This window comes from Anabas testudineus, chromosome 7 (genome assembly GCF_900324465.2).
Source record: "Anabas testudineus chromosome 7, fAnaTes1.2, whole genome shotgun sequence".
Taxonomy (NCBI): Eukaryota; Metazoa; Chordata; class Actinopteri; order Anabantiformes; family Anabantidae; genus Anabas; species Anabas testudineus.
This window is the reverse complement of record NC_046616.1, coordinates 21,874,233-21,895,279: the sequence shown is the minus strand read 5'-3', so window position 1 is coordinate 21,895,279 and position 21,047 is coordinate 21,874,233. Positions and strand designations below refer to the sequence as shown.

The 21,047-nt window shown below is 38.4% G+C and overlaps 2 protein-coding genes across 3 annotated transcripts in view; both read right to left on the bottom strand.

The window, feature by feature from the left end:
• Nucleotides 1-2,455: 2,455 nt before the first annotated feature.
• Nucleotides 2,456-5,172, bottom strand: cbln4 (cerebellin 4 precursor). The gene is made up of 3 exons (XM_026368563.1): nucleotides 4,906-5,172; nucleotides 3,629-3,745; nucleotides 2,456-2,653 (listed from the first exon to the last, which is right to left on the bottom strand). The coding sequence occupies exons 1-3, from the start codon at nucleotides 5,170-5,172 to the stop codon at nucleotides 2,456-2,458; spliced, it is 582 nt and encodes a 193-aa protein (XP_026224348.1).
• Nucleotides 5,173-12,465: 7,293 nt separating this feature from the next.
• Nucleotides 12,466-21,047, bottom strand: part of LOC113167253 (formin-like protein 13) — a 31,816-nt gene continuing 23,234 nt past the window's right edge. For both annotated transcript variants that reach the window (XM_026367696.1, XM_026367697.1), the window contains 2 exons: nucleotides 19,295-19,378; nucleotides 12,466-13,314 (listed from right to left, as the gene is read on the bottom strand). In XM_026367696.1, coding sequence (XP_026223481.1) covers nucleotides 13,213-13,314; nucleotides 19,295-19,378 — 186 coding nt within the window. In that variant the 3' untranslated portion in view covers nucleotides 12,466-13,212. The remainder of the gene's footprint in view (nucleotides 13,315-19,294; nucleotides 19,379-21,047) is intronic.

The following is a 21,047-nucleotide window of genomic DNA, read 5'->3' as shown; positions in this document are numbered from 1 at the left end:
CTGTACCAGCGGCACACACTGCGGTAAGGCCGACAGTAACACTGCTGTAGGCATGAAGAGAGCCATCACATACTGTAAGCACTCATTGTGCTCAAGAGCAACAGTTAAGGAGATTATTATCAGTTATCCCAGGCTGCCCAGTAGAAGCTGTTTATGCTCACCCACTGCGACAGGAATCTGTTTATTATCAGCCCATTAACCAATTAAGGTTCTCAGACGCCCAGTTCAACTTTCAAAAGGTCCATATACTGTACAATGAGATGACTTATACAAAATGAATAGATAAATAGAAATTACATTTATACACTTACACAACAGCATGTACTGCATGTTGTAGGGGGATATGTAACGCTGCCCCAGTTTAGTTTATGTGTCATGTTTCAATATCCAGTCTTACAATTCAACATCTGCTGTCCAGTGACTTGACGTACATTTTATTTTTTTAATCATTCTTTCTTTGCCTTGCAGATTTTTTGGCCATTTATGGGCAACAGAAACATACCCTAAACACAATGAAATACACTATATTATTATTGATGTTGATATGGTGAACGTGTTAGCAAACAGTTTTCTATTTACACATCCAACACACTGAGTAATGCTGACATTCATTTTGAGTTGTCTCCTAAAACTTTCTATACAAATAAAAGTGCAGATGTTTATATTTGTATGGAAACATATTTTTAGGAGGCATGGGTGGGCGTTTCTAGCCACCTGATGAATGTTTCCTTCACCAACTCTTGAGGGAACATATACTGCAGTATATTAACCAGCTACACAGCCATTAACATTGTGCTGGGCAGCAAACATTGTGTTTATCAGAGCTTTTGCAGCTGCTAAAAATGCTGCTGATGAGAGACCATGTGGACTGAAACTGTAAGGGTGAAAGCTATAAAACCAAAACAATGAGCTAAAAGACACTATAATTCTAAGCTGAGTGGATTCCTCACTACAGGCAACACCTTTCACATACAGTCATGTGAGCAGTATATAAGAAATATTAATTATAGCCAATTTCCCTAAACTGACTTTGTTGCCTACTCCTAACCATACGTGGGACTTTATGTGATGTGTTTCCCATTCTTCAGAGTTACAGTCCAACACAACTAAAAATAATTGACCCCCAAAATGCATTTGGGGGGACACATTGCTGGCATATGAATGTAATTTCTAAAAGTCAGGATTGAGAAGCAGGGTTAACTGAGCCCTATAATTCATCCAAAGCAAAATAACAGTATCAGCAGTAAGACTATGATGATGGTCAGAATCTGCTGAAATCTGACCTCTGATCATGGATTGTTTGTGACACGATGGGCACCAGGGCACAGACATGTATAAGACTCCTCAGCCCCCTAAATAGGAGCCAGAGATCCAGACAGAAAGATCCACAAAACAGCTACAAAATCACTTTGTATCTCTTTGTGGTTGTTTGACATCTCAGTGTCTCTTTGTGGTTGTTCGGCATGTTTTCATGTTTGTTTTGTGTCTCTTTGAAAATCATTTGATTATTTTTATGGTAATGATTTGACATGTCTTTGTGGTCAGACTCCATCTCTATGTAGTTGTTTTGGGTCTTTGTGTGGTCCTTTGAGTCTCGTCCTTGTGGCTGTCTCCCTTTGTACTTGCAAAACGACCACGAAGATTTAGTTTTGCATCTCTTTGCAGTTGTTTTGTGTCTCTCTGTTGCTGTTTGGTGTTTATATGTAGGTATTAGTATTTCACTGTAGTTATGCAGTTCTTTGTGGTCATTTTGCATCTACAGTATTTCGGTCACATTTTTCTGGTGAAGTCCAGCTGGCCCCTGACCTTTTGGCCGTTGGGCCTGTATCCCATACCTGTTCAATAATCCATCCATCATGGTTCATCATGGTTCTGATAACTAAACAATTGCAATGAGCATTAATCTCCTTTTTTTTTCCATCACTCAACAAACACAGATCTTACTTTTAAGTGACGTACACCACTTTCATCCCTCTTGTTTGATCAGCTCTATGACTGGAACAATTAACCCACCTAATATTTAGCGATGTGACTACTTGGTAAGGATAAGTCGCGTAAGTAACACAGGCATATACAGTTCACATCCAAAAGGCAGATTTACTTGAATGCAATAGTTGTCATGAAAAAAAAAATCAGTATGCTAAACATATTCCGACATGTCAAAGTTGGAAAAGTTCTTTTGAGATGTTTTAGTGTTTCTCTGTGAGGCTGCCTGAGTGACAGGAACACAGAGTAGCAATAGGGAAAGTCTCTTCATCTGGACGGGGACTCGGCACTTCCAGAGAATGTGAACAATTTCCAAAGGCTTATTTCCTTTCTCTGTTGTGATCCATTTCCATCTATCATTTTCCACCATTTGGCAAGATCCAACAAATGCAGCAGCAATGTTTTGATTATACAGTGACAACACATTATGAAGAAGTCAGTTAGCTTACAATCTTCTTTTCTTTTTTTTTTACAGAGGAAAAACAAGAAAGCCAGAAAACGTTGAGTACTGCCATCCACCAACCAGGTTTCCCTTCTCCAGCTTTAGGTAGACTTTGTCCTCCTTTTCAAGATAAAGAAGAACTCCATTGGTAGCCGCTTCACGAGTTACATCTTTGTCGCCCGCAAAGGCAGAGATGACTGGTTTCCCATTCAACATCAAGTTCACCTGGACAGTCCAATAGAGATGACAATTAGCAACAACAGGAGATTCTATATATTAATATAATAAATATATACTATATATTGTAGCAGTTTAATTGGACCAGTAAGTTTATGCTGTGGGACGATATAGAAATTAGTAGCAAGGGAGGTAACTGATGTAAAGAGGGCATTTAATAATTCAATATATATTCTATTTATCATTATAATTAATAATTAATATTATTATTATTATTATTAAGAGGAGGAGTAGTAATAGGAGTAGCATCATTCGTTAAGTTAGTAAGGTCAAACGTTAATGTTGGGTCATACCATCTTCGGTCCAAAACTTGGCTTATACAAGTATGCGAATGCAGATGCTTAGAGCTATGAAAAACAAATGACAAATTCGACCCCTGTCATTCAGGCTCTTTCACTCCCAGCAATGTCTCCACTCATTCAGAGAGGAAGGTCACTGTCACATTTGCTGTGTTACTTTTTGTGTTTCCCTAGTGCAGTAAGTACATCTACGTTTGTTTAGGACTGAGGTCATGGAAACGTTCTGAGCTTTAACCACACTGTAGCTGATATCACCACCAATTACCTACACTGGTGCACAGGAACGCACGTTGAGTATGATCGTATGGGATATGTGTTTGTGCCCCGTAGGCCAGATGTAGTGAGTTTGCATCAGCATACTTGGATGAAACATGGTTTAGGCCTTAAAGTCTTTATGTTGTTTAGTTACTTATTCTGAATAGTTTGGTAATCATGCTGCTAGTTTCTATACTGATATTTAGTGCCTGTTTACAGTTTTATAATGTAAAAGTAGGATCCAGTTAGAATATTAATGCTTTTTTAAAAAAATAGCCAGATCAACCCTCTCCATGCTCGTCATTTTCTTACCGTCCCTAAAAAATTAAAAGTCCCAGTCCAACAGAACAACATATTTAAAACAGAATCAATGGCACAGCTCTGCAAAATAAGAATGAAAATCTGATACCTGTATGGTTTGACTCTGGTACACTTTAATGACATGGAAGTTAAAACTGTAGACTCCTTTTCTCGGGGACAAAAACACTGATTCAAATGTGAAGTAGTTCCCTATATTCACAAGAACCTGAGAGAGGGAGAAAAAGCGCATAGTGACAAAGGTGTTTACACATCCCGCACTTCAGAAAAGGCTTTAATTTGAATGGGGCTTTAGGATTAACTATGTAAATATGAACCCAGCCATGCGCACAAGAGTCACCGCTGTGAAAACCAGGCTTCCTCCCTTTCCAGACACAAACTAAATGTGACACACTACAAAGAATGTTTAGCTGAATCTTTCTACTCAATGGTCCCAGCTCTTCGTAGCCCACGTTAAAACAAGGCTGACAAGACAGTCTCTGAAAAGAATCAGACGCTGACATGTGGAATGACCTAATGAATATTATCAATCTGACAAATAAATGCAAACATATATCCACTGGCAGAGTGCACCACGTCACGCTGCTGAGTGCCAAGAGTTTAAGCAACCTACAGTCGGAAAATCAACTTGCTGGAGTCATGCTGGATGGAAGCAGCAGAGGCTCCTCTCATTACCTGCAGAGTCACAAACGCTCACTCCCACCTGTTCCAAGACCCCCCCTTCCCTCCCTGCAGACCCATCCAGGACCCCTGACAAATGTTGCTTTCATAGCAACAACATGCACATATGCCACACCAATCAGATCACTTGCAGGGCCTTATATCAGACAGAGCTCCTGTTATGCAACTCAATGAGAGGGCAGAGGATCAGCTGAGTGATATAGTTACAAACACCTTCCTCTGCCCACCGCCGCGTGACTAATCCCATTCTTGTTGTTTGTGCTGTTGCTTGATTTGTTTGGGTGTATTATGTAGGTGAGGATGTGCGCGCGTGTCCGAGCGTGGTATGGGTAGCTGGAGGCAGACAGACGAGTGCGTGAGCAGGCTCTGCAGGATGCCTCCACCCGCCCCCAGCCCCCAAAACCCAATCTAGTCTCCTGCTTGCTGTGTGATTTGGGCGCTTGTACAGTAACCACACGCCAAACGCAGCCAGGCACAAACTCAAACTCGGGTGCAGCTGCAATTAAAACTGTAATTCCACTTTAATGTTCAGCACCACAAGTCACAACTGAGCTAAAGGAGGAAGCTTCATTACAATAAAAGCCATGACTCAAATCCATCACAGGTAAGAAAATCATTGCAAAGTGCTACTAAAAGCCAACTTAGACACTTTCTGGCATCAATGCAGTTGATAAAATCTGGCTTAACCTGGTCGAAGTAGATTATTCTTGTTTTGTTGCTCATCTCCGACGGCTCATGGTTGTTGCTCCGGACTGCAGAGAAAGCCACCTTGGAGTTGGCGGCGCGCACTGAGATCCCGAGCGGAGAGGAGGACGCCTTCCAGTCCGTGGTCGGGTTGGAGTCGCAGACCACGAGGCATTTGCCCTCGAGGACGATGGGCTCCGTGTCATTCTGAGCTCTCGCCACCTCAGAGATCACAGTCCAGCTGAGCATCAGTATGAGCGAGTTCACCATGGCTCTGTTTCTGTGACAGCTGTGGCAGCGCCGATTCGAAAAGAGGGACCGTGTCCTGCACCACACAAGTTTCCCTGTCCCTTCACTGCTCTCCCCGCCGCAGACGCGTCTGACGCTGTCAAATTCTCTTATTGGATCCAGAAATGTGCCATATCCAAGAGTAACACCAAAAAAAAAAAAAACACCAACAACAAAAAAAACAAAACAATTCTTTATCAAGTCTAAAGCTTCTTTCGCAATCGACCGGGAAACGCAGAGATCACCGATTGTTACCTGGGAGTCTCATTTTCAGGTGGACTTGATTCGAAGCTCGTGGGGTGAGACAAAAGTAGAGCAAAATGGGATGTTTTAGAAAAAAATCTTCCAGTGTGAGAGGTGAATCGGTTGATAAATCGCCCATATCCCTCACTCCCACTCCGAATAACACGCCTGACAACAGCTGCTCCCCGCAGTGATGTGCTGCGTGTGTGCGCGCCCAGCCATCCACTTTACGCACACACATGTGGTCGAAGTTATAATTAACTATCACCGACAATGTGCCAAAAGCTCACATCCTCCTAATTCTCTATAAAATAGCCTCCAACCAAAGTATACATCCATTCATTGCGTTCATTGTATTAAAGATACACTGGATGTAGAATCTGAGATCCCGGAACAAATATATATAAAATAATTATCTTCAAACACATTTCTGAAGATTTTCCAATTTTGAGGGACTCTGTAATCTAGAAGTGTGCCCACAAGCACGAGTTTTAATTTTTTTTTTTTTTTTTTTGTTCTTCCTGAGCTCTCTGTCCATGCTGGCTGAGGTTTCACTGTAATGCAGTGACTCAACATAATGTCTTTTAGGAGGGCAATAAATTCTGGTTTGACTTGGTTCCACGTTACTGAGCTGGACCACAGAGGTCAAGGATTATTTTATTTTTTATTTTTTTGCTCTTTAAATGGTTGCCCTCAGTAGCATCACCCCTTGAATCAAAGCTCAAGGGGCGCAGAGCTGTCTTCATTCTACTGGCTGATGAACCTCAGGCGTCTGTCTCTAACTAAATATGTATGAAAAAAAAAAACTTCAATTCAAATTATTAATCTCATCTATAATTTGCCCAATGATGTGGAAAAAAACTAATATCTACAGTGGCAGTGTTTCACTGTGATGTTACCAGTAATGGGTTGGGTTCATGCATTCATCAACCTCTGTAAAATGCACTTCTTTCATCTTATGTAACATTAAATCAACAAGTCGTCCAAAGTGTCCTGTGAGCATATTGACAAAAGATTAAAGCAGTGAGTACGTCGCCTCCGTCCTTGTGTCACGACAGGCTTCCATAAAACAGCAGATCAATGTTACGTCCTTCCTCTGACTTACAAAGTGCTACATGGTGTGACTCTATCCTTCAGCTTTTAATCTAGAACTGATCGGATCTCAAATAGATAGATAGAAAGATAGAAAGATAGATAGATAGATAGATAGATAGATAGATAGATAGATAGATAGATAGATAGATAGATAGATAGATAGATAGATAACTGTACAAAAGTAACCTGTTTTTTCCCCTGCACACACTTTGGTCGTCACTGTGAATGGATAAAAAAAACACAGATGTGACTGATAACCAGCTTTTTCATGTGCACAACACCACCTGAACTCTGTTGATGATAAGGTGTACTCGTCGGGATGCTCTCAGGATGCTCTGTTTAAAACACCTTTCACTTTTCATGCTTTGTGGGCTCAGGCTGATTTGTATCAGGGTAAGAGTTCATGTGGCTGCTGGCTGTTCACTTTCAACAGAGCAACAAAGATCAAAAAGCGGCAATTCATAAAATTGGATTTAAAGAGAAAATAAATGAATCTCAATCTATCAGCCAGTGCTATTTGCACTATTTGCTGCTTGTTTTAGATCCTTGGATGTAGAAATCTGACTTCTTGTCAGATACTGTGTTGTGTTTTTTGGGCGTCAATCCATCTGTAAATAGAAGGCAATCAGAGGATATCACCACCCAAACCTGAACAGCTGCCATTTTGTGAGATTTGTGTCATCACCCAGCTCTGACAAATGGTTCACTGCCTAATGTCGTGCATGTCAATATGTTTCCATGGCAATAGAGTTTCCTGAGCCAAAAGGCGATGGCTTGTCATGTGCCAAAAAAACACTTCCTTTGGAAATCTTTACACTGGGAAACAGCATAGTCTAACTTTTATTTGAAGAGAGCTGCCTGTTAACTGAGGCGAGACCATGCAGACAAACTTTTCAGTCTAGTGGGCCAACTTGTGACAGATCAACATAAAGACGTGGATTGCTCTAAAAAAGTAATCAGTGGACAATACCTAGGTAGATTTGCTCAAGTTCTGTACTTTGTTATGTTGACATACTGTTTTCCAGTTTATTATCATCTACCACATTTCTGAAGGAGCATTTACTCAGCTACTGTGCCTCAGTTCACCTGATTTCAAAAGCATTTCAATATTTTTATGCAGATAGATTTAAAATGTGCTGACAGCCCATTTGTTTTGGTCGTACTGTGCATCACTCTACATAAGAATCTATATAGATCTCTATAAAGTAATAGGTATTTATTAAAATGCATCAAACTGAAAATAAATTTTGCATAATTATTTATCTCTTTTAAAGCAACTGACCTAAATCATCACTTGTGTTTTGAAAAGTGACACAGTTAGTTAAATGGAGATGACCTGTGTGCAGTGAATGTGTTTCAAGGATTGTAGTATAAAAATACCTGTTTCTGGAAGGTCCATTAACTGGTGAATCGCTATTGTGGACAAAAACTACACAGTGAAGACAAATGAACGCTCCAAGCAACTTAGTGGCAAGGTTATTGAAAAGCACAAGTCAGGGGAGGGTGGCAAGAAATTTTCCAAGTCACTGAATGTCCCTTGAGGAACAGTTAACTCCCTCGTTAAGAAATGGAAGGAGTGTGGCAAATGGGTGACTCGGCCTGCAGCAAGTCATCCTCCTAAGTTGAGTGGCTGTAAGAAGGGGACTAGTGAGGGAGGCCACCAAGACACCTGTGACTCCTCTGAATAAGTTTCAAGCTTCCAAATGGGAGAGACTGTACATATAGCGGTTGCTCATAGTATCCAGCCTGATGACCAAAAGTTCAATTCTGATCTTATCGGACCGTAGACCCACTGTGACACAGTGTGCCACAGAGCTTCTGGCAAACTCCAGCTGAGAATTATTATGAGCATTTTATCTCTGCCACTCTCCTATAACTTCCACAGCCACAGTTAATGAGTACTTTTTACTCAGATCATTTTATAACATGAAACATTATTAAAGACAAAACTATCAGTATAAAACTAAAATAATCCATTCTAAACCATATATAGTAGCCTAATAACATGCTGATTACATGCCATGTGTAATAATAATCTGAAAATATAATAGGTAATATGATACAGCTGACAGATCACATTTTGCCAAATGAGTATGTCTACTTTCCATTTGATATTTGATATTATTTGTTGCTGATGCTCTGTATTTAAATGAAAGGTTTTTGGAAATAGCCGGATCTATCTATCTGATCAATCTAATTAACTCTAATGTATACAAAGTCAAAGTGTAAAAGGTTGTAGAGGTTACAGTTTTAAGGTTTATTATTGTCTTCCTACCAATTGAAGTCATTTCTAAATAATCATTGCCCAGAGGGCAGAGCATGTCACTATGGAATGGTTTCTATCCTGATTGATGATGGTTTGCACATGATGCAAATTGACCACTCTTCCATTGCATCATGTTTCCGCCTCCATTTTTCACTGATGTTTTTACATTTCATTGTAAAAATCCATAAATGTCTGCAGTATTTGTAATGCTAAAGATGCTAATAATGATGTGCTTCCAAACTTTTTCTTGCCTGTAAATGTGTGGAGTACAGATTTATAGTAGTAGCAAATCATCATCAAATCATCTGATTTCTGATTTACTTTCTCAGTGAGATGGATCATAATTTGTGAGAATATAAATACCTGCTCATTTTGCTGGAATCTCATTTAAAAATACATTTTTAAGTGTCACACTCTCAAAGTCAATTGCATCAGCATGTCTATAAATCGCACTGCCATTTTCATTTAGGAATTATTTTAAGGTATATGATATGCAAAATTTGCTGGCCCCGATGACTTTTTGTCCTCAGTGATACAAACACACCTAACATTATCTCGACCATGTGATAATGTGCTCGAGATGCGTGTGTCACAGCATCAAACTGGGCTCAAGCTCAGTAATTCAGTTATTAGAAATCCAGCCAAAGCATAAATCCTTTAATCCAGTTCTGGGTGTACAGCAATCTGTTGTATGTGTGCTACCAAACCCAGCCTCCAGGTGAGAAGATGTCTCTAAAAAGATGTCAACCTGCCTGCAGTATTACTGCATTAGTGTCTGGAGGTTGAGCCCTGGCAATAGCACTTCTTTCCTGTTAGATTGAAATATTTAACCACTCATCCAATTAGCTTTGTTGATCTGAGAAAACTTGTTAGGAGACTTAAAATTTAGTTGAGCATCCATGGCTTCTCTTTTTAAAGTGGAAAATGCCTCCCTCAACAGAGGTGGAAGCCTTAGACACAGTCTGTCTCTTTCTCTTTCATCCATTCACAGCAAAATCAAGACCACTTCACACATCCACCGGGAAGGCCACAGTTAATGACCCACTTTATTGGGAGTAGAAAGGGTTGTGACTGTTACATTTACTCACACACACCTTTCCATTGTTCACCTTACAGGCCTATTCATCTCAGGTGAGAAGTGAAATCATCCTGGAGGATAAATTTGAGGTCTCCTACTGCACTTGAATGAATAGTGAAACATTTCGACTTAACTTGAAAGACTCCAAAACTTCCAGACAACCACACCTGTATGACTGAGAATCTTTACTGAAATTGCATTAATATTTAACCACCTGCTTCCACCAACAAGTTCCTTTCAAACAAATGTGATCTATCTCATACTTTATCATCTGCAACTGCCTAATAAAAGGAAAATTCTAAGACCCACCACTGCATCTTGATAACACAAACAAGTCCCAAGGAATTTAATTAGTAGTCCAAAGAGTGTGCATATAACATACACTGACCATGCCAGAGAGCCCTGTAGTATATAATGAGCAGCAGGCATTTTTTTACACCGAATCTATGTATTTTTACACAAATTAAACATAAATCATAAATTCACTTCAAATATAGTATATGTGCCAGTTGATAGCACTGTCAGTCACTTGCAGAGGATGCTGTTACATTTTGTATTTTAACATTTTTTTCTGAGGAGAAAGATTGTTGAGAGTTTGACTCAACAATTGAGGAGTAACCAAATCAATATCCCACAGACTCTGTTCAATTTACTTTTGACTCTTAACCCCTATAAAGCTAAAAGGTAGCCACAAGATGTTGGTGGATTTCTTCTTCATGAAAATTACAGATTGTGATCAACCTGACTTTCATTGCACTTTCATCAGAGCAAAAGCAGAAATGATCAAACCATTTGTCAAACCACTCTGCAGAATAATCTCCTTGTCTGCTGCCTGTCTGTACGCTCAATAGAATTCAAAAGAAAAATATAAAAATGTGATTCAATTTACAGCTCCTGTCTCAATCCCCACACATAACTTTGCTGGGCATATTAACTGATATCTGTTTTGGTTTTTGCACAGCACACAGCCTCTCTGCTACTCTTTCAGTTCACAGAGCAGCTCACATTTCACTGAGCAAACCCTTTATTACTGGTGACACTAATTCCTTAATCATGATAGAATTTTATGCCTTTTCTAATTGATCTTTGGCCACTTTGCCAGCAGTGCAACAAGCTCTAAACACTGACATATCGTCACCTTACAAAGTAAGATCAATATGCATTCATCTCATTAGCTCTATGTCATCTCCGCCAACGTGGCTCTACAGCTACTAAATATTAACCAGCTAGTTACCAACACTGGCTTCTGATCAGGGTTCAGTGGAAATGTCTCTCTTCTGTGGCTGAGAATAGGGTGACTGAGAGTGAGAGAATGCCAAAACAATGAGCTTAAAGGTGCTAAAATAGTGGCACACCATCGTCAGCTTTCAGTTGTTAGTTGTTTGTTATTTGATTCAATATTGATGAGAGCAGCTTTACAGTAACAGGCAGCTAGGTTGAAAATGTGTAACCCTGAGAAACGCCCTGGTGGATTTTTTTTTATTCCCTCAGCTGCAAATTAGGATTGCACTATATTCAGGACAAACTTGTCCAAAATAGAAATGTAGTCAAACAGGGCAGCATGTATAGATGTGCATTTAGTATGTATCTGTGTTTTTATAAAAATGTGTAAAATTGGTTTACACTCCATGATTGGGCATTAAAACGAATTAAAGCACTAACTGCAACATAATGTCAAGTTTACATTTAGCTTTTATCACAAAAGTCATTTTGACATGTTAAAATAAGAAAAGTGCACATTCAATTCAATTCAATTCAATTTCAATTCAATTTATTTGTACAGCTGAGAGGCAATGGGGCAAACTCTACTTATGCGTCTATTGTGCTTGACTGTAAGAAAGAAAGTCCCTCTCCCAAAACCTACCTGAGTCCAAAGCTCCATCCTCCCGATTAGACCTGTTGCTTGTCCACCTTCTAAAATAAACACTAGATGCTTGTTTGTTTCTGCTGCCAAAATGTTTTCTCACTGTGGGAATAATAATAATGAACTCCTTTTACACCGGCATGTTGCTGCTCCAGCTGCAGGCTAATGAACTTTCTCCACTGGAACACATTAGAGCCTTGCACAAAGAGCAGGAATTCAAACTACGGGTGTTATAAGAATATCTTAATTCTGCATATAAACTGTGAGAAAAAGTTCTCATAGTGTTAATGCTAAATGCAATAAGACATCCTGAGATGTAACCAAATGTATGAGCTGACAGAAATCTCATGTATTTCTTTTCTTTTATTAAACAGAACCTGGTTATGAGTTGCCAAAAGAGTTCCCACATTCATGAGACAAATCGTTTGATAAAGGAAAAAAAAGTCCACTGTTTATGTGTTTGAAACTATTTTCAAACTAAGAGGACACGGACATCCATGTTATTTGAAGTGACTTTTGGCAATTATTTTGTGCACATGCTCAACGTTAGGCCACTTATCTCTTTTTAATTACAAAAAGACACCAAGTAAAAAAAAAATGCCTTAATGATCCATCCAGTCACAATTCTGACAAATTGGAATAAAAAAATAATAAGATAACGCTCTGTGAAGAGAACATTTAATGAAATCATTTTACATATTTCCTGTTAATAAATCACCAACCAGCTTCTGCAGATGCAACATTTTAATTAAACAGAGCAGTTTCTTCTTGTACAAGAATATGTGTAAATTGTCCTTCTTACTAAGGGGTCTAGTAGTTCATGGACCACAGTTACATCTACAAATTGTGTTTTCCTGTCACCTGATTAAAATGTCAGATGTACAAAAGCCCATAAATAATTTCTAACCTGTGCTGAGAATACATTTTTACCTTTTGAGCAGGGATTTACATTATGGTGTATTGTAATTGCCACAATGCAGATGCAGTCATCGAGGAAATGACCCTAACTACAGCATGTTCAGATAGGAATCACATCAGCCTCAGCTGGCCTCTGAAGTATTGTATTAGCAGTACACTTCAGAGTCTGAGTGTTTCTTCAAACCGAGAGGTCTCGCATCCTTCATTACTGATTTGGCTCTAAACAAATGTCAGGAAACATGATGTCAGGCCAGACTGTGACATGAAATAATGCCTCACAATGACTCATATTCATTATAAAATAAAATATATGTGACACAAAACAGGAGAAAAATACAAAAAGCAACAAAAATTTAAATGCACACAAAAATACAGTACGTTATAAATGTTATATTTAGGTATGTCCTGTCTTTTTTGCATATTGTATGTAGGCTACTGTATTTTTATATTGTTATATTGTTAATTTTGAATGCTGACCAGAAGACTAAATAAATAAAAGACTGTTTAGCAGTACTGAAGTCTTAGTGGTCGCTAATATGTGCTCCATACTGTTATAAATCATAGGATTTCAGCATGCGCCCTCTTGAAGTCGTGGACGAACTGAGAAATGACTCCAAAGAACTCCTGAGAGTCTTGCTCAGCTGGTTCTCCAAATTTAACCTGGACAAGAGAGAAGCAGAATTGGAAAGTTATTGGAACTGTTATCTAACAGCAGTTTGACTTAATGAGACCTTTAAACCGCTAAAGAAATATTTTACAATTTACAACTGCATTCACTCTAATCAGTGAATTGGTGCCTGGGTCGTGCATAGTCTTTTTAGCAATGGTCTTTTAATGTAATTGCCTCATATACTGCCTCTGCATGCAATCCATTCTTTAAGTGCATTTACACGATGATCTAGACACGCGCCGTTGAATTAATACTTACACCTAGGTGGCGAAGGGTGGCTGGCATAACAATGTTTCTAATTCTCAAGTCACTTTTTATCTAAAAGGGTCACAGTGGCTAAGTGCCCTAACTGGCGTATTGCATGCTGTTGACTGTGCAGGTTGAAGTTCAAGCTCAAGCTGCTGATGTCACTCTTCTCATTTTATTTGCCCTTTATTATGTATTTTCAGAGGTAAAAATGCCATTAGGTGCTATATTTGCTTATTATATAAATACTGACAACCAAGAATTGCATAGTATAAACACACAAACCAAAATGTACAGAAATAACATCTGGCTTGAAGAAATAGTTCCACACACCCATAAAACTACACTTATTGTTTTGACATGTTGGTTTTAAGATGTGTTAAGATTGTTTTTTAAATTGCTGATTTGCTGTTTCCTCATTTCCAGTCTTTATGCTAAGCTAAGCCAACCAGCAGTTACAGTACTTCATATTTATTCAATATATATATATAGTAACAACAGCCAACAGTACAAGAAGAGTGTCGTTCCATGTTCCAATAATCGAATAAAAAGGTTGGTAGCTTCACACACTCATGATGTCATTGGTCAATGGTGGAGCCGCAGGTATTCAGAGTTTGCAGGTGCCTAATCAAAACCCCATATCTCTGTGGACAGTTTTGAAACTCCTTTAACGACACACACAAGTCACTACAGTTAGCTTGGTATAATCAAGAGTTTGCACATGTGGTAAGTTTCAGCAGTGGAACTGGTCCAAAGAAGCGCACCATTGCATCAGGAGTGCTGCAGCTGAGCTGATTTATTCATGCTACTCAAATCAGTCAGCTGATTAGTAACATCCAATTACATTTACAGTATGTAGGAGGACAGAGCCATCATTCTAACCTTCTGACTGTTCACACTGCTTTGTTGTTACATGTGAACCTTTTGGCAATGTTGATTTAACAGAGATGTACCATTGCTGTACGTGTTTATTAACAGGAGAACAGCTCTCTCAGCAGGATCCCTGCTGTTTATTGGAAACTCTGAGCTCTCCCTCAGACAGCAGAGCCTTTTCCACCACATTTAAATGGAAACCACATAACACCAGCCTTTGCTGCTCTTCACCGTTTACCTGTAAGATTTAGGATTGATTTTAAAGCCTTGAATGGACACGCTCCATCTGTGATGAGCCTAATCACTGCATGTTGGGGCCCTACTAGTAGCTTCACAATTTGGATCTAAGGTTAAGGGGGTCTTTCATGTCTGGGCCCCACAGCTGCTCCCAGGCAAAAATAAATAAATGAATAAAATTCATTGTTCATTACTTTTATTCTTTGTTTTTTACTGTAAAGCACTTTGACTATGTTTTGAGAAATTATAGTTCTTTTATTATCACCATAAATATATGAAGTGATTCATTAATGATAATTATTCATTGAAAGGGTCTATAAATTGGTTCCTAAATTGGCTGTGAAACATCCCTCAGCTGTTCCAAAAGCTTGAAATGTAATTGCTGACAGTGGCTCTGTTTGTATTACTGCCTCTTCTGACATTTCTGAAAGGTTTACACAGGTGTAAGACACCTGTTTTCAACAAAGTCCCTGACAGCATGGCAGCGATGTCAGGTAATTGTTAACACCTGTTCCCCTCAATATATTACAGTCTCATATAATTGTGCAAATGACTTTATCTGCATACTTTTATCCCATTACAGTAATATTTCATATTTATTGAAGTTCAGTTTGAGTGATGTAATGCTCTGCACAGCCTGCTGCTTGATCAGCCTTGTTGCTTTAGAAAACTAAAGAGACAAATGAATGTTTCTGATTCCACTTTAGCGAGTAGAAACAGAAACATTGAAGAGGGATAATGGGACTGACTGTTGGTCACACTGGTTTCATGTGTAGTGTACCAAGTTGTTGAGCAATATAATAAGGAAAAAAGAAGTTAAAGTAATGCTTGTTAAAATTGTTATAAAAAAGAAAACATAGATACTGATAACGTAACTAGCCTTTTTTCTAAAATTAGTTTCACCTTTATTTTGTCTTTCTGAATTTTCACTGACCAGGCTAAATATAGTAAAATTATCCAAAGGCTAATTGGTAACGTGAGAGTATCGTGACATAGGATATAAAAGGAGCAGCTAGCAAAGGCTCGGTCTGCATGAGCCTCTAATGACAGATTGGTAAATCAATTAAAATATATTATTCTGTGTAAGATAGCAAATAATAATAATAAAAAGGTTTTTTAACCATCTACAGCGCATAATACTGTGAACATGTGTGAACAGGACATATTACATATTACATATTACGATTTAAGACACGCACAATGGACATTCCTCAGACATTATTAACTATTTCATCAAGACAATGTCAGGCCTTGTTCAGCATGTAGCTGTGAGTACTTTATAGAGTGCATCTGCTTGACTGATCCACAGTCCCAATCTTTCCCCTATTGGAAATGTATGTGGCGTTGTGAAGAGTGACAGAGGAGAATCAAATGGCAACCACAGCCTGTTGGGCAGCTAGAGTCTTGTTTCTAGCAAGTATGGGCAAATATTCCACTTGCAAAACTACAGCAATCAGTATCTTCAGTTTTCAGGCAATTATATAGTGTAATTAAAAGGAAAAGTGATGTTACACAGTGGTAGACATGACGTTTTTTGAGTATGTCTTCATTTCCTGATATTTACAACATTGAGTTAAGCTGGTCATTGACAACGCTAAAGGTCCTTCCTTTGTACAGATAAGAAAAAAGTTTAAGTGAATGAGATGTCAGACTTTTTGTGAGAATCCATCAAATTATGAGAAATTAGATGAGTTACACTGACACGTTACATAAAGTGTCTCCTTCTATTTAATACTGTTTTAAAAATCAGACCTTCAGACAAACAAGACTTCCAAAATCACACCCCCCAAAAGTTTCATGAGCATCTTCTATCTTTAATAAATTTGCATGTTAGCTTTTCAAGGGCATCATTATGAATTCTCCTCCTCCGTAACAAGATGTGACTAAATATGATGCCTTTTCCCTAACCTGCTGCGCTCTTGCACAACACCACAGCCCAGCCAGTCTCAATCATTTTCTCCAAATCTCCTGAAGGGTTTTGTTGTATATTTAGGAGGCAACACACAATTAGAACATGGTGCCCGCACACCCACAGTGGGGCGCAGGTGGGGGCAGGGGATTTGGCTGTGTCCATCCTCAAATGTCAGTGCTCTGATTGCAATTCCACTTGGAGGAATGATGCTTGATGGTACTGTGTTCGGCTATTTAAACAAGACACTGACTGATATGATACTGATGGAAAAGGTAACATAAAAAAAACACTTAAAATAAGAACATCACCTTAAATACATATGAAATATTTAAAGATTCCACTGGTCCTGAACTCTGATTAAGCATTAAAAAGATGGTGGTGCATGTTGGCACTGCTACCTAGTGATCAAAACATAACTCCTGGCCTGAAGGACACGCTACAGTTAAAGGGCAGCTTGTTAAACTTTAAAAGGTCATAAATACTAAACCACCAGATCATTTTCTGTGATGCTTGAACCATTTATGTTAACAATAAAAAATAATATGGATTTTATTTGCGAGGATGTTTCACTTTGGCATTTTGGGAAATGCGCTTATTTGCTTTCTCACTGAGACAGATGGGAAGATCGATACCAGTCTCATATCTGTACAGTAAGAAGAAGCTACAGGAAGGACTATTGGCTCATCAGCATGTGAGACACGTTTGTTGTTCGTTGCTCTGCCAGGTTGTGGCCAAATTTAAAATGCAAGCAGCTTTTATTAGCAGAAAGTACACCCTATCATTTTTCTTTTAATACAATTCTGACTCTTCTTTTTGTGCACCTGCTAACCTTCTTGTCTTTGAGTTGCTTGAAATTATACTTGTGAGAAAATTTGCTCACTGACTTCTGAATTTTGCCCAAAGATTAATTTGATCAATGTGTTTTGGAAAAGCTGGGCGAATCTTTATGATAGCCTGTAAGATCTCATGCTCGGACGCTACACAAGCTGGAACATGTGAGCACTGTCTGAGCTGAGGCAATGGTGAACTCTGCGTATGAAGGTTCATTTCAGTTGCCATTTTGATCATTCAATCAATATTCAAAACACACATGCAGTTATTACAAAGTTACTGCAAGATACTCTGAAGCTTCATGAAATGCCTTTTTTTGACCAAGCCCATATATAGAGTCTTATGGGGAAAGGTCATGGAAGGCCTATTATTTTGTACCCTCACTTTGCAGTACAGTGACTGCGTTTAGTACTCTCTACCTTTACTTACTTGTGTGTGAGTTGTAAAAAAAAGTTTGCAGTGTGCAGGAATTTAATTGTGGCTCTACAGTAGTATAAGACAATTTCCTACCAGGCCTGCAGCTCACAGCTCAATGCTATTATATCTCAGCGCTCAAACACAGCAGGAAGGGTAAATGGACTCTCAATGATGATGGATTATCCGTAGTCATAAAAGAAAAGAGAGAAAATGGGCATTGCAATTTGTATTGAATGTTTTTGGTGGGGACTCTCTAAAAAAGACATAGTACCTGTTAAGATGTCAAAAATAGAGCTGAGCTCTATAAACTTAATTTAACCAGGTTAGTGGGCAAAGAAAATCTTCCCCTTTATAGACAAAGTGATAAAAGAAAACTAGTGCCTCCACTAAATCTGGTGATGTGTGTGACAGAGGAGGTTTCTTAGCGAGACACTTGGAGTTAAGGCAAATACTAAAATATACAGTAAGTGCAGTTCTCTACAGATAACAAAACTAATTTAGGAATATAAGTTTTGCTCTCAGAGAGCATTTGAGTCAGTCATGCATTGTACAATGCCACAAATACATGCTTGAAGATTGGCTTATTGATTTGTTGTGTCTATTTTCATAAACCCTTCATAGACGGGATGGTAGGTTAGGTGTCAATCAAGCTAATTCAACTCATGGGAGGTGCTTCAGGAAGCATGGTGTGAAATCTCTTCAGATTACTTTGACAAATGTCAGTCAGTTTGTCTAGGTAAAGTCATCTGCAAGATTGTAATTGCTGCAAATCAAGGATTCTTCAATGAAAGCCAATGATGTCAATTATCATTTGAATGACAAATCATTATTTCTACCTTAGATTTCCTGTTTATTTAGTGAAATTTTTAAAAAATGTATGAAAAAAGGACAGTGACCCCAAACTTTTGAATGCTAGTGTATCTGTTCTTTTTGGTATGTGTTGTTGCTGGATAACTTTTTTTTAAAAACACATCTGAAATCCTTCAGGTGTGCACTTACACCTTCTCATTTTTAATTCTTTGTAGACTATTCGTGGATGTGACATCACACATTAAGGGTCAGGATGAACTTGTCTCTCACACTCTCTGACTACAGGAGACAGCAGCAATTGTTCCCTAATCCTGAAGGAATTAAATCTTGAGGAAGTAAGTATAACATATTTCAAAGAGCTAAATCATCGGTCCTTGCCATTAAATGATGGGGCTATACATTTTAAATTGGATGCACTATATCCTCATGTAAATCCTCAAGGATACCAGGTACATGAAAAGTAACCTTGGGGACCTCTTGGTCTAAAATATATGTACTCTCCCAGTGTAGTAGAGTAGAGTAGTAGAGTGCAGAGATAAGATGACAAATAATTGAAGAGGGTCATCTAGACACCAGAGAACAGTGAACCATTCATCTTTGAAGCCTGTACAAAGGAGATATTGAAATAATAACTCAAGGGTTACCAGTGTGACAGAGTAGAGGTTCTTCATCTCCTCACACGTCTTCATCAGTGCAGAGAGATCCGTTTTGTATTTCTCAATTGTCATCTGGAAATAAAAGGAGAATAGCACAGGAAACTCCTGTTGAGTTTGGTCATCCATTCATAGTGAAATATCATTATCGCTCTTCTCATGTCACTGTCATCAGAGATCAGGGAGCTTCAAACTGTTCCATTAAAAAGCAAACTAACTGACCCAATGAGACTCTACACTGGTATCATCAAATTTCCACTTTGGAGCTTTTAACCACTAGAGCCACTGTGCTGTAGAGTAATGCTTTGATGGAGCTATAGAACAAACACACCGTGGGAGGTAAATGACTGAATGAACTGAATGAACAGATTGACAAAATGATTACTCAGTATTCTGTTAAGAGGATCTGTCTTACGATTTCCCTGCATAAAAGCTACAGTTCACTTCCTACTCAAACTGGAAGAAGTTGCTAGGCCTGCAAATCTACTGTTACTGTAATGTAACTACAATATAAGTATTTTCTCAAGTACTGTACATAAGTTTTGAGGTACTTGCCAGCTACATTTATATTTGCATAGTGATTTAAGTAGTTAAATACTTTTTTACCATTTGTGTAGAAAACTACTGAAACTATTGTATCACTGTAAAGAATGACAAGTCAAACAGGCCCATGGCTTAAACTAGTTCTCAAGTGAGTCAAATAGTCTAAAACATTTCATTCTTTACAGCTTTTCTTGCAGTCAGATAATACAAAATCCAGATTTGTTTACAGCAAAACGCTCTATGTGCAGGTGCCACCATTAATACTCTGACATCTGTCCATTACCAGGTATTTCAATTTGCACAACTGTGGCCAGCCTCCAAGTTTCAAAGTGTGTGTGGTTTTGCCTTCTGAACAGATTTTTGGCACAGTTTCATGGAAGTGCTAATACCTACATTATTACCACATTGTGTTTGTGCTCTAACACCAAATTCTAAAGTAGAAATTTCACCTGTTCATCACAAGGCATTTGAAGAAGCATATTTACCGAAGTTCAACTTTAATCTTGCAATGCAAAGAAACATCAATGTTTAGTCTCAACGTTTCAACTTTGTCCTCACCATTTTTAGTTTATTCTTTACACTTTTACCGTCACGTTTGACATGGTATTTCAGTTTTATTCTTGCATTCAAGTCCTTCATTTCAACACTTTTACTTCATTTTTAGTATATTTTCTTTATTCTCAATGTTATATTTCAACTTTAAGCTCAACATTCCAACTTTGAAACGCAAAGTTAAAAACTCTTCCTTCAAGACGCCTGCTGTTCTGCCAGGTTTTGTAGCCTACATCCTTAAGATGCCGACATTGTGCTCTACAACTTACAGTAGGCCTTATTAAATGATAACATGAGATCACTATGTTCGACTGACAAACCGATACATGTTAATATATTTTCAGGTAGCAGCACTTTTGAAGGGAGGGAAAAACCTCAGCCCTAGCAATGTCTAGCAAGGAGAAGTAGAAGTTCCAATGAAAACAAATTTAAATGCTGCACTTCTTAAAATGAATTGTGTGAATGTGCAACTCAGAGCACCAGCCCATTATTAACATGTTAATAACCAAACAGGGTTAAATAATAACTGTTATCTAAATACGAAATGTTATCTTGTTGATTTCTGTGCATAACTTGCATCCATAGTGCAGTACAGTACATTACAGTGTGGAATTAGTACATTTTAGTGTCGTCTTCTTGATAAGTAGAT